Below are 12,641 nucleotides of genomic sequence, written 5' to 3' on the forward strand. Positions count from 1 at the left end.
ACCAACCCCCCCCCCCCCCCCCCCCGGTAAAACACCCGGATGCAAGATAATTCGACCGTAACTCGCTAAGAACGTGTGGAAGCCGACCATCCTCACAATCAGCGCAATACGGCTCGTCTAATAAGAGTGGGATCTCCGCCGTGACTCTGATCTTTTGGCACAAGCTGACTTTGCCGCAGATAAGCCTCAGCGTGTCTGCCTGGTCCAGAAGCGATCAACGTGCGGCGTGGAATGGTCGGTAATCGGCGCTGTCCCAGTTCCGCTGCACGTCAGTCAGGGCCAGGGTGTAGAACGCCGCCGGCAAGATAGACGGGACGTTGAACTCCCGGGCGAAGCGTATGGCGGATGCTGGTTCGGGAATAAAGGGACCGATGTCGACGTTGATTGGGACAGCGATGACAAACATCGCGCGGAGCTTGGTGCATTTCTGCATATCGGCAGAAGAGCGAAGCCATTGCATGACGTCTTTGGCCAGTCCGCTTCCACACGACGAACGATTCGTGCACAGATGGAGCCGACTTCGTATTTCTTGGCAAGTTTCAAGGCTGCGCTTGCTCGCTCTGGGTTTTGCGGGTCGAGAAGACGCATGGGTGGCAACCTAGTGCAGGTACATAGGTTTGAGATGTGTCTGGAAAATGTCGGGCTCGCTTACTTAAGATCATATAGTGCACCAATTAGCTCTGCTAGTTCTCCCGCATCGTCCTGCATCTGGAACAAGGGCGCCCCATCGTAACTCTCGTTTGTCGAGCCGTTCGTGGGCAGCGAAAACATACTTGCAAAGCCGGCCAAATACTAACGGGAAAGTATGGACTGATGAACTCGGAAGATGCGGACAGTGGACTGTGCATCTGAGGCACGGACACGGGGCTAATTGATAAATATTTTTAGCTGACAGAGGCACGAAAATGACCGCGAGAAAAGAAGCTAAAAAGCCTGAATACTTTCTGGCGAAAATATATGATAGGTAAAATTTGGAAATAAGAGTAAAACAAAGTCGCCTTTTTTAAGTAAATCTTGTTGTAAAAAGTTGGCCTGCTCGCAGCAAAAAGAGATGCAAATACCGCTGGGCTATCCATATATAGAGTAATACACATGGAGAAAGAAATGATGATGATTTCGCCCTAAGGATAACTCGACTCTCCTAATACCTCAAAAGGTGTAAAAGCAGTGTATCTTTTTTGTACCACTAAAATGATAACATCCCCATGGGGAAATAGCTTGAGTATATTTATGAAACAAACTGAATGTGCTTTTGTACCTCTATCCGCACAAAATAGTATAAATTTAGCCCCGTGGGAGGACAACGTCTACGCCGTCGCGCGTCGGTCGAGTCCCCCAGCGCTCCCGGGCCTGTTTCATGTTCTGTCTCCATTATACGGAGGCTAGCAGGGGATGACAATCACTTAGTGTGCAGACCAACCTCAGCTCGGATGTGAGTTTTCGATGGAATAGCAGCTCACCTGAAGACGAGAATCAAGTTGAGTGTGGTTGTTGTTTAAGTTTGAGCAGCTCCCACCGAGGTTCGAACTGAGCCACTGCATCAGGCATTACGTTTCATACTGCTCGATATTGAACCGCAACAGTCGCGAGTCCGACCAGATATGACGCCCTTACTTCGTCGTATCTCGAAATTGAGACGAGTCCAGGCGGTTCCACGAAGGCCGCTGAACCTGAAAGGTCTCGCAGCGGCTGGACCCCGGTTGCCATGCACCGGACACAGTGCTAAGAGGCCGAGAATGTCGGCGTTTATGCCATTGAATAACTGAGGCATGTATTGGGGAGCTGAACCAACAACAAACTTCGTCTACTCTCCTAACAGTGCAAGGTAGTGACATGATACTGTATCCCAAATACTGCAGCGTGGTAATCCCTCACGTATACATGCTAACCGGGGAACGCTCGTATACGACAGTCTTCCGCGCATGGATTCCGAGCTTAGAGCTCGCATTAGAGTCCAATAAAGTCGTTTGAGGGACGGATTTGCCTCTATGGCACGCCGAGGCACCGGTGTGGCTCTGCACTGCGAGAAGTTCTCAACTGGTGACTCGGATCCGCGGCTCAGCTGAGGTCGCGGACTTGAGGAGAGTAATGTTGAGACTCCAAGATGTTGTATGCTGAGCCATGTCCAATATTCTGTAAAGGTAGAGATAGAGGTTTTTCACGTCGGCTCCGAGTGATTGAAGAGGCGCATCATGATGCGCCATTGACCTTGTGGCGTGGGATAACTAGCCATAGGGTCAACCTATCTGTGCCTCAGAGCACGGTCCGCTATCCTGTGCATCATACTTTACTCTTACAGCTCTCCAAAGTGGAATATCCGCTTGATTGCCAAGTCGTACTTGCAATATGCCGTCTACTGCTTTAAAAATAGGATGCGCATACTATAGATACGAGAAGCCCGTGGATAATAGGTTCATAAGGAATCATTGAGACGAGTCCTGATATCTGCCAATCAAAGTACAGTCAAAGGAACGAAGAGAACCTGGAGAACGGGCTCGGGCCCAGCCTACAAAGAGAACCGACAGTTAGACGACGTCTGACAGACGCACAAATCGATGGGTACTTACGCCGACCAAGTTGAGATGCGTAGCGATGAGAGCAACATTCTCGCCGCTGGTGAACGACGTCGGAACCTGCACCGTGAAGTTCTGGTGAGGTGGCTTCTGAGGAGCTCCGGGCTGGGACTGGGGGTTGTAGGCCCCGTTGTAGAAGATTTGGCCGAGATCGTCAGACGGGTTGTAGCTAGGGTCGGTACATCCGTCGGCCGGGCAGGGCACTATCGAGAGCACGAGTGCGACCTCAATCGACCCGGTCAAGGTGTTCTGTGGGCGTAGTAGTCAGCGCCAGCCCCATTGACGTCATCACAGTCATGAAACGCACCTGCTTGTCGACCTCGACCGTAATGGGCTGGCCCGCACTGACGGTAGAATTGGCGGCGGGGGTGCTGATGACGATGCTCTGTGCGAGGCCGGTAGCAGCGAGGGCAGCGACGACGGTGAAATACTTCATCACGGGGAGCGATTGGAGGGCGAAGTGAGTAGGATTGGTTAAGTCTGGATGTGTTGGGTGATGAAGTCGCTTTGCGTCGAGCATTATATACGGGCAAGAACGCACTGGCGCCATCGGGCGAAAGAGCCCTGACGACGCTTGAAGTTTTGAAGGCTATTCCCCACTGCTGTTCTCCTGCGGCGTTTTGATCGTGGACGAATGGGCGGCCCGGCAGCGTACTTGATTCTGTTTGTGGACAACTGTGATTGATGTGGCGAGATCAGCAGAGTAAACCTCTAATGCCCCGAACTGAATGGAGCTGACCATCGTGCCCAGCTGAGTTCCCATACATGCATGGTGTAGCCTTCAAGAGGCCGTCGAATGGCTTGGAACTTGCAGAAGCACGGAGCGCGGCACGACTAGTAAGTCATGGGCTGCGGCTCCCACGAATGAAATACGATACACCTCCGAAGAATGTTCGCGATCGAGAATCCGGAAGACACTGCATTCGTGAGCGAGACGGCGGCCGAGTGGCAGCCGCGTCTGTCGATGTGCTCCTTTGCATCGCACCGAGAACGTTTGCGACTTGCCGCGCGAAATCAAGCATCACTTCTGGGGCGGAGCGGAAGTTACAAGCGCCGGACGGGCCCCGCAGGATTGTTGTGGCGCCTCGACCATCACAAGCACACCATTAGCTCTTGGGTAGTATGGAGGAGTGCAAGCTGAAAAGCACGACCAACGGTCTGGTGTCCGCCTGAAACTCCCGGCATATACCGTCGCGTCGTCTCGAGTAGCAAAGCAGGTGTGAGATGGGCGACGTGCCGAGGACAGAAGGTGGCGAATGAGACACGGAAGGTACCGTAATGGCGCCTAGCCAGCTCGCCCGCAACATCCTACAGCCTGACAACAGGTGCGTCGTCCAGCGTTTCGTTGACCTGGAAATTCGTAAAGAGCGTAAACATGTCTCTAAACACGAGTGAATGGAACAATAAGACGATCCTGTGCACACAGCATGGTATTGTGGATTTGTCGGAGACAGAGACAGCACAAAGCATATCGTCTCCATCTGGAAAGTACAGGCTCCTGTGTTGCTGAGAGCTTAGCTTCGTGTCGACGTTGGCTTGCATTGTGCGCAGTCTATGGTTCCTCCTACGCGCTCCAGCCTGCAAGCTGTCGCGCAATTGTAGACAATCTGGTACATTCATCTGGAGCTTAAGACGTGATGTCACGGCAAATGTGAAAATCTCAACTCACAAGTTTCTTTCGTGCACCCTGGAGGTCGGCGCCCGGCTGTGCTCGAAGGATTGCGTATATATGAGTTAATGCTTGATAAATGTCAAGATTGGCATATAGATTGTATGTAACAGCCATAGATGAAGTTATTACATGTGCACATGTGTCCTGACAGTGGAGGTCGAAAGCAAGTTGGCGTGCCCGCTAAAGGCAGGGCGTTTTCCCGCCCCGTGCCCGAATAAGGGAACCCCGAACATGCCCAGTGAGCGCTTCTTTCCGTGGCTTCATACCTCCACTAACTGGAACTCATCATCTACGACGCCTCGGAGAATGGCATCGCCACCGCCAGGCGAAGATGCTTTTACACATAATCTGGCAGTTAAGCTCTCCAGAGCTCTCAACCTGATCAATCCTAATGATCTACTGGCACATCGAGTGCAGGACATCGCGAAGACCAACACCTTAGAGGGCTTCATCTCTGGTGTGCTATATCTATGCTCGGGCTAGCTTCCACAAAACTTAAATGCTCACATTGCAGCGGCCAAATCATTTGGCAAGTTCAGGGATTCTTTTCTCGCTGAAATACACACCGAGATTACCTCGCATGAAAAGCAGGAATCCTCAGGACTTGCTTCCCAGCCCGTGCAAGGCATTGTCGTCCATGACAGCGAAGTTTTAGAGCCTGATCCGGTCAGAGCTGGAGGACTTGTACGACAGGACGCAGTACGTGACGTCCTGCTTTCCACCTGCTAGATTTGCTGACGCAGGAGATCAGCAACACACATTCCGCCGACCTGCGAAGCCACTTGAGCCACCAACACCTCGCACTTCATTACTTGGGCTTGACAAGCTAGCACAAGAGAAGAGGGAGGAGAAACGGGCTGCTGCTGCTGCGGGTAGTGGGGAATCGAGGAAGAAGCCAAGGCTTGACGATTCTGAACCACGCTTCAAAGGTGCGCATGTTTTCAGTAGCCCTTATATTATGCTGACACACCTCAGTTCCCTCTTTACCTGCGTCTCGCACTGCTAACATCCGTCAAAGAGGTGAAGAGACTCCTTCACACCCTGGCGGTTTGTCGGAGACGGGCAGGAAGCGCTTAGAGGAATATAGACGTAACCGCGAGCGCCAGCGAGGTGGGTCTTTTCGCATATACGACGCCAAGGTCGCCGCTGAACGTATCAAAGAGGGTATTACTGCTCAGCAAGAACGAAGAAACGATGCTCCGCGCGGCCTCGGAGAGTTCGAGCGGCGAGCCAACCGTGACAGATTTGACCGCAGAGGGCATCGCCGGGACTGGGACGCGACGCCACGATCAGAACGGGGCTCACGCGAGGATGCACCCAGTGTGCGCGTGCCCAACGTTGCATGGGACTCAACGCCACGGAGAACGGAGGACGGCCCAGGTTGGGGCTCTTCACGGAATCGGAGATGGGATGCGCCTACGCCGCGGACGTCAAGAGGCGCATCGCCTGACGAGAATGATGGCGCTCCTATCAGTTTAGATGTGCGGGAGTGGGAGGAAGAGCAGATCCGCCTGGACCGTGATTGGTATACGGGCGCGGAGGAGGGCAACGTAGCTGGAGATGAGGATTTCAACCCACTCGCTCAGTACGAGGACCTAGCTCCGGTGAAGCAGAAAGAACTAGCTACTCGTGCAGTGGTAAGCGCCACACTTGCAGCGGTAATGCTAAGCATAGCGCTGACCCACGCTACAGAAGAAGATATCCGCGAAGCAAGCGCAGTACAACGCGGATAACGATCTCTGGGAAGCGAATCGTATGGTAACTTCTGGTGTCGCAACGCGAAAGGAGATCAACCTCGACTTTGAGGAAGAATCTGAATCCGCGGTGCACGTCATGGTCCATGATCTAAAACCACCCTTCCTCGATGGTCGCACTGTCTTCACAACGCAGTTGGAGCCTATCAACCCCGTCCGCGACCCGACGAGTGACATGGCCGTCTTTGCGCGTAAGGGTAGCGCTCTGGTAAAGGAGAAGCGCGAACAGGCCGAACGTGCAAAGGCCGCTGCAAAAATGGCTGACCTCGGCGGCACGCAGCTCGGTAACATCATGGGTGTAAAGAACGAAGAGGCTGCAGCAGAAGGTACGTGTATTTGTATCGGCCTACGATGGCGCTTTGTCGGATCGCACATTCACGTAGTGCTCCTGGTTCTGATCTGCAGCCGAAGCCGAGGCTAAGGCCAAAGAGGGGGAGAAGGAAGACTACAAGGGTGACTCGAAGTTTGCTTCGCATTTGAAGACTGCGACTGGCGTTAGTACATTTGCGAAGACCCGCACGCTCAAAGAGCAAAGGGAGTACCTTCCAGCGTTCGCGTGCCGAGAAGAGCTTTTGAAAGTCATTCGTGACAACCAAGGTAAGCTTCTAATCCTGTAGACTGTGGGTATATGCGCTAACTTTGGATAGTTGTCGTTGTCGTCGGCGAGACCGGTTCTGGAAAAACGACGCAATTGACACAATTCTTGTACGAAGATGGCTATTGCACGCACGGTTTGATTGGGTGTACCCAGCCAAGGCGTGTCGCTGCTATGTCCGTAGCTAAGCGCGTTAGTGAGGAGATGGAGGTATGTAACTTCATCGTTAGCGCATACGTAGCGCTGATCACTTTGCCCTTTAGTGTAAGCTGGGCTCGACCGTAGGTTATGCTATCCGCTTTGAGGATTGCACCTCTTCGGAAACTAAGATCAAGTGTCAGTTAGATCTCCCTCCTGTAACGTGGTACTGACTGATGTGTCTTTTAGACATGACCGATGGCGTACTGCTTCGAGAGTCACTCAATGAAGGTGACTTGGACCGATACAGTGTCATCATTCTTGACGAGGCGCACGAGCGATCGCTTAGTACCGACGTCTTGATGGGCCTTTTGCGCAAGAGTGGGTACAGCTCTGATATGTTCTCCTACACTTCACTTACGTTATCGTGTAGTCTTGTCACGACGGAGAGACCTTAAACTTATCGTCACATCCGCAACAATGAATGCTGAAAAGGTACGTCGCTTCGTGATCTTGACAGTTACAGCCGTGGGCTAAATGTCACGCAGTTCTCTCAATTCTATGGCAATGCTTCATGTTTCACTATCCCTGGTCGTACCTTCCCCGTGGAGACCTTCCATTCAAAGTCACCATGTGAAGATTATGTAGACAGCGCGGTTAAGCAAGTGCTGCAGATCCACCTGTCGCTACCGCCGGGTGATGTCTTGGTCTTCATGACCGGTCAAGAAGACATTGAGATTACATGTCAGGTTATCAATGGTGTGTATGCTTTACTCTATATGTTGGCCAAGCCACTGAACTCCTGCCAAACAGAACGCCTCTCGCAGCTAGATGAGCCCGCACCGATTGCTGTCCTTCCTATCTACTCGCAAATGCCTGCAGACCTTCAAGCAAGAATTTTCGAACCCACGGTTGATGGTCGGCGGAAGGTCATCGTCGCTACGAATATTGCGGAGACGTCCCTGACTGGTAAGCGCCCGTGTCCGTCCATTTCGAGGGCTAGACTAACGTGGCCTTCAGTCGATGGTATCCTCTTTGTCGTCGACGCTGGTTATTCTAAACTGAAAGTGTACAACCCAAAAGTCGGTATGGATGCCTTGCAGATTACGCCGATCAGTCAAGCCAACGCCAATCAGCGGACGGGCCGTGCTGGTCGTACCGGGAGCGGGTGAGTATATCATCTGTTTACGGTTGATAGTCTATCACTCACGACTCTCAGCTTCTGCTATCGGCTGTACACTGAGATGGCCTACAGGAACGAGATGTTTGCCAACAACATCCCCGAGATCCAGCGAACGAACCTAGCCAATACTGTTCTGCTGCTCAAGTCTCTCGGCGTGAAGAATCTTCTCGAATTCGACTTCATGGATCCACCGCCACAAGCGAACATGCTCAACTCGATGTATCAACTCTGGGTGCTCGGTGCACTCGACAATGTCGGGAACCTGACAGCTGCTGGGCGCAAGATGTCTGAGTTTCCCATGGAGCCGTCGATGGCCAAGATGCTGATCGTGTCTGTCGAGTATAAGTGCTCGTCGGAGATGTTGACGATCGTATCGATGTTGTCTGTACCGAGTGTGTTCTACCGCCCTAAGGAACGCATGGAGGAAGCGGACGCGGCACGTGAGAAGTTCAACGTACCCGAGAGCGACCATTTAACGTTGTTGAACGTCTTCAACCAGTGGAAGAGTCACGGGCACCGCGATGACTGGTCCATGCGTCACTTTTTGCACCCGAAGCTCCTGCGTAAGGCGCGGGAGGTGCGGCAACAGCTCGAGGATATCATGAAGTTCCAGAAGATGGACATCATCTCCGCCGGTACCGACTTCGACGTCATTCGGAAAGCTATCTGCGCGGGATACTTCCACCAAGCTGCGAGGGTAAAGGGTATCGGCGAGTTTGTCAACATTCGTACCGGTCTCCCCACCCACCTGCACCCGACGAGTGCGCTATATGGTCTAGGCTGTGTGTCTATTCAATGTCTCACGCGCTCCAAGTACTGACACTCATATCTAGACACGCCAACGTACGTCCTTTACCACGAGCTCATCCTCACTTCGAAGGAGTACATGACCCAAGTAACTGCCGTCGACGCCTACTGGCTTGGTATGTCTTTGGATTTCCGTTCATTGAGTCAAAGCTGATTCTTCAGTGTAGCTGAACTTGGTTCCGTGTTCTACTCCGTCAAGGAGAAGAGTTTCGACGAGCGGGGCAACCGTCGAGTGGCAGATCGCGAGTTCTCCAAGCGCGCCGAACTCGAGACTGAAATGGCTCGGCAGCGCGAAGAGTCAGTGATTTCCTTTGTGCATTTGCGTTATGCTTACCGATACTTCCCTGTCTCAGGTTTGCGAAGAAGGCTCAAGAAGAGGCCCTCGCGAAGAAGACGGCAAGTGGATCAGCGTCGAAGATGATCGTTCCCGGTACTCCTCGTACCCCTCGTCACACTGGTATCGGAGCAGGGACACGCGTCACTCAGACCCCCCGTCAGCGGGGTATCTAGAGCCTTGTATTCATGCACATATTTATCACCATTCGAATATAAGAATGTCCCGTACTATCGTAGAGCTCCGCCAGGCTACAGTTAATTGACACGGTGGGATCTGCAGGGCTTACTAATGATTTAGGCCCCCTTGTATTGAGCGTACACTGCAGGATCAAATGTGATCGGAGAAACAAGTCTGACTAAAGTAAGTGACCATGATTATTGCACTAGTCGCGCTAGCATGTGTCGCATTGTGAACGTGCGACCATAGGTATAAGCAATGAGGACGTACGTGAACAGCAAAGCACTCTCGATAATAATAGCCATGACTCTCTGCGATATATGTAGTCAGCTCTAAGACTGAGGGGCGGAGGGCGAGTCATGCATACCGAGGCTACTGTACTAGAGCGCCAGTGCGTAGTTTGAGCACGCCTCACTTCTCGCTGCGTAGTCCAGATTTTGTACGATAATAGCCCTACTACCAGGTGAGCAGTCTCTACTTCAAAATCTAGTAAGAAGACGCACTGGAGCAATATACATTTGTGCTAGTCAACGCTCAACAGATCTTTGCGGAGACGTGAACTTAATAAGACGTACGCAATAGTGCATGTTAGAGTAGAGGCAATCCAAGGCGCTGTGCATCCGTCAGCCACAATTCGTAGTCTGTCACGGTGTACTGTATGGAACTATACCGCAGGAGGACTTAAAAAAATCTTCATTTGGTGTCAACTTGTGCATGTGGTAGGTAAAAATTGACCCGCCAACTGTAATAGTAATGGGTCTGTGAATAAAAGACAGACTGAGTTGGTATCGTACCCAGAGTGGCAAAATACGTGAAGACAGGTAGTATCACAATTGGCCACCTGCGTTGCCACACTATCCACAGTCGGTACATCTGTGCGCAAACACGAGATTACTACAAAAGCTCTCGGATATAGAGGATCATACCATTGTGAAGTCAGCTATGGCAGGACCCCTGACATTGGGTGGAGAGGCCTGATCCTGATTTTCGCCTGACCACGCTTTTTTATCCGCACAAAATTTCGGCCCTCTGGCCCAAAAATGTACGGATTTTCCTCTGGCCCCGACCTGACGGCCGGGTTTAGATGCGGATCAGTCACCAAGCCTCTACATCTTCAATAACTCGTGCCGTTCTGTGTCCATAGACATCCCTGTAGTACAACTAACATCTCTATATACAATAAACTAAGTTTCTGTCTCACCTTCGTCACCATCTTCTGCCGCCACTGCCGCCGCCGCTCTCTTCTCCCCTCGCCTCCGGAAAGTATCGAGGGCCTTCACGGCAGCTTCAATCCTGGAACGGGAGAGGGCATCGTTTAGCTTATAGAACACTTTGTATGTGATGCTGTTCAGGCTAATCATCTTGCGATCATATGAAAAAGTCGGGATTTCACCGGGAAGGGTGCGCAAGAAATGATCAGATGGGGCGTGAGCGCGAGGCGGCTACCGGCAAGTACAACGGCGGGTGTGTCAGAGGCATGATAGATTTGTCTTATCCCTATCCACTCGGCGGGGTTCCAGCTTGCCTCGACGGCAGCTTCGCTGTCGGAATCAACTTCGACTGTGCTGCCAGGAGCCATTGACGGAGGCAGGAGCAACAGCTTGCAGCGGCATGCCAACTTGGGCAACTCAGGACAGAAGCAAAGTGACTCTATCCTAGCTCTGACTGTCCCCTCGAGTAGCATACAGGTGTACAGACACAGGAATAAAATATTTTATCTGCTCCTTCACTTGCATTCTTCATTCTTACTTGCCTATCGTAGGTGAACACTGACAGCGGTGCGATCTGAATAGCCACGAGAACGATAACCGATTCCCGGTTGGGGCACACTTTGTATTAAATGTTGCACTACATATGGAAAAACCACCAATATCGACGAGGAAAGTGTCTTAAATATATATATAACCCTTGGGCACCAGCCAAATGAGGCTGCTAACGTGCTCCAAAAATTCGTATACGGACGGTCCTTAGGCCTGGTAGAGCGGCCGCTGGCGCGGTACGGATTATTCCTCCGGCCCTCCCGGGCCCAAGGGGTGTTTTGGATGCGGATTGCCCCAGGCATGGGGGTCCCGAGACCCCATTTTGGATGCGGATTGTCCTCAGGCCCCTCCGCCTAATGTCAGGGGTCCTGCTATGGCCGTTTCGACCAAGTATAGAGCCATAACAGCAGTAGTTGTGCCGCCAGATAACGAGCTGAAGTATAGAAGTGGCCCATCAGGCTTCCTGTTGTGACCGATGAAACCTATGAAGCTCCGGACACTGGAAATAATCCATTGCTAACGTTTCATGCGAGTCAGGGAAAACTTGTAGTGACATTCTCATAGTGCTTACAGCAGTGATGGTGGCAAACAGAAGGATATTCCCGGAAATAATCAAGAGCATCGACTTGCTCATCCTGGTGTCCCTGCGCTTCCGGCTCCCGTCGCCTACTAGGAAATACATAGAAAGGATAAACAACACAACATACATGCCTAAACATATCCTATAGCGTTCACTCAAGTACAAAGAACCACCAACGCACCGTAAACTAGAGTCTCCAGCACTAATCCGAGAAGGCAGGCAGTGGTGGGCAAGATTTGTGCCATCTTCGGGGACAAGAGGCTTGGAAGAAAGATAGGCGCACCACACCGTTTGTTACGCCCTCTCATACACCACAGGGTGCCCTGATGTAGAGATTAGTGAAGTCGGGAAGTATCCTATTCAGGAATAGAAGGTCCTACACCCGAGTGCTGCCGATCTACCCGACACGCCACACGCCGCGGAAGATGTCCACGATATCAAACTTTCAGCGTCGGGTGCAGATGTGGCTGTCAGTTCTGAGATCGCAGCACTTGCACCACTGTGTGCTCACTGTTAACGTTCCCACCGGGTTGCGGGAGACACCAGCCATGTCCTCGCGGTATTGCTCGATTACAGAGGACGGAGGCTATACAGACTAGTGTAGCCACTTGACAAGCATCAAATGTTGTCAGCCGGGGACGCATGTATGGCTTGCAAAAGACCGGATAAAGTGGGCGATAGGAATGATAGAATTAAAGCATCGCCGCGCGCTGTCACAATTAGGATCAGGCAAATATTAGGAAATGGAAGAGGATGATACGTGCCCAGAGTTGTACTTCTAATGCGAGTGGCATAGACTATAATCCATTGAACGACTAGACAGCTTGAGTCAGAAAGAGATCTTACGTCGCGGATTGCACGTCGTGGATTTTTCTCAGGAATTAAATTTCAGCCTACCGTAGTACACTGTTTGCCATTTGAACAATCCTATCCTTGCGACGCCTATCGTTCACTACGAATCTGGGATCTTGTCATGTCCTTCACCTCATCTTTACGATCGTCTACACACTCTTTCGCACCAATTTCCTCTCCTCTGCATCATCTCTAGCATGGGTATACGTACAA

General features: G+C 51.7%; 5 protein-coding genes across 5 annotated transcripts; 2 read left to right on the forward strand and 3 right to left on the reverse strand.

The window, feature by feature from the left end:
• Nucleotides 1-214: 214 nt before the first annotated feature.
• On the reverse strand, nt 215-771 carry PHACADRAFT_23719 (uncharacterized protein; the record flags this gene model as incomplete). The annotated part of the gene is made up of 3 exons (XM_007389497.1): nt 215-427; nt 496-598; nt 653-771. The coding sequence occupies 3 exons, from the start codon at nt 769-771 to the stop codon at nt 215-217; spliced, it is 435 nt and encodes a 144-aa protein (XP_007389559.1).
• Nucleotides 772-2,452: 1,681 nt separating this feature from the next.
• PHACADRAFT_23720 (uncharacterized protein) lies at nt 2,453-3,009 on the reverse strand (the record flags this gene model as incomplete). The annotated part of the gene is made up of 3 exons (XM_007389498.1): nt 2,453-2,506; nt 2,568-2,822; nt 2,881-3,009. The coding sequence occupies 3 exons, from the start codon at nt 3,007-3,009 to the stop codon at nt 2,453-2,455; spliced, it is 438 nt and encodes a 145-aa protein (XP_007389560.1).
• Nucleotides 3,010-3,294: 285 nt separating this feature from the next.
• Nucleotides 3,295-4,196, reverse strand: PHACADRAFT_246209 (uncharacterized protein; the record flags this gene model as incomplete). The annotated part of the gene is made up of 1 exon (XM_007389749.1): nt 3,295-4,196. The coding sequence occupies one exon, from the start codon at nt 4,191-4,193 to the stop codon at nt 3,882-3,884; it is 312 nt and encodes a 103-aa protein (XP_007389811.1). The 3' UTR covers nt 3,295-3,881.
• Nucleotides 4,197-4,551: 355 nt separating this feature from the next.
• Nucleotides 4,552-6,420, forward strand: PHACADRAFT_83024 (uncharacterized protein; the record flags this gene model as incomplete). Its single annotated transcript, XM_007389750.1, has 6 exons — nt 4,552-4,702; nt 4,760-4,944; nt 4,997-5,174; nt 5,221-5,355; nt 5,407-5,882; nt 5,938-6,420. The coding sequence occupies 6 exons, from the start codon at nt 4,552-4,554 to the stop codon at nt 6,418-6,420; spliced, it is 1,608 nt and encodes a 535-aa protein (XP_007389812.1).
• A 1,574-nt stretch (nt 6,421-7,994) lies between these two features.
• On the forward strand, nt 7,995-9,763 carry PHACADRAFT_155496 (uncharacterized protein; the record flags this gene model as incomplete). Its single annotated transcript, XM_007389751.1, has 3 exons — nt 7,995-8,697; nt 8,749-8,838; nt 9,708-9,763. The coding sequence occupies 3 exons, from the start codon at nt 7,995-7,997 to the stop codon at nt 9,761-9,763; spliced, it is 849 nt and encodes a 282-aa protein (XP_007389813.1).
• Between the last annotated feature and the right edge of the window lie 2,878 nt (nt 9,764-12,641).

Source organism: Phanerochaete carnosa (genome assembly GCF_000300595.1).
Source record: "Phanerochaete carnosa HHB-10118-sp unplaced genomic scaffold PHACAscaffold_1, whole genome shotgun sequence".
Classification (NCBI taxonomy): Eukaryota; Fungi; Basidiomycota; class Agaricomycetes; order Polyporales; family Phanerochaetaceae; genus Phanerochaete; species Phanerochaete carnosa.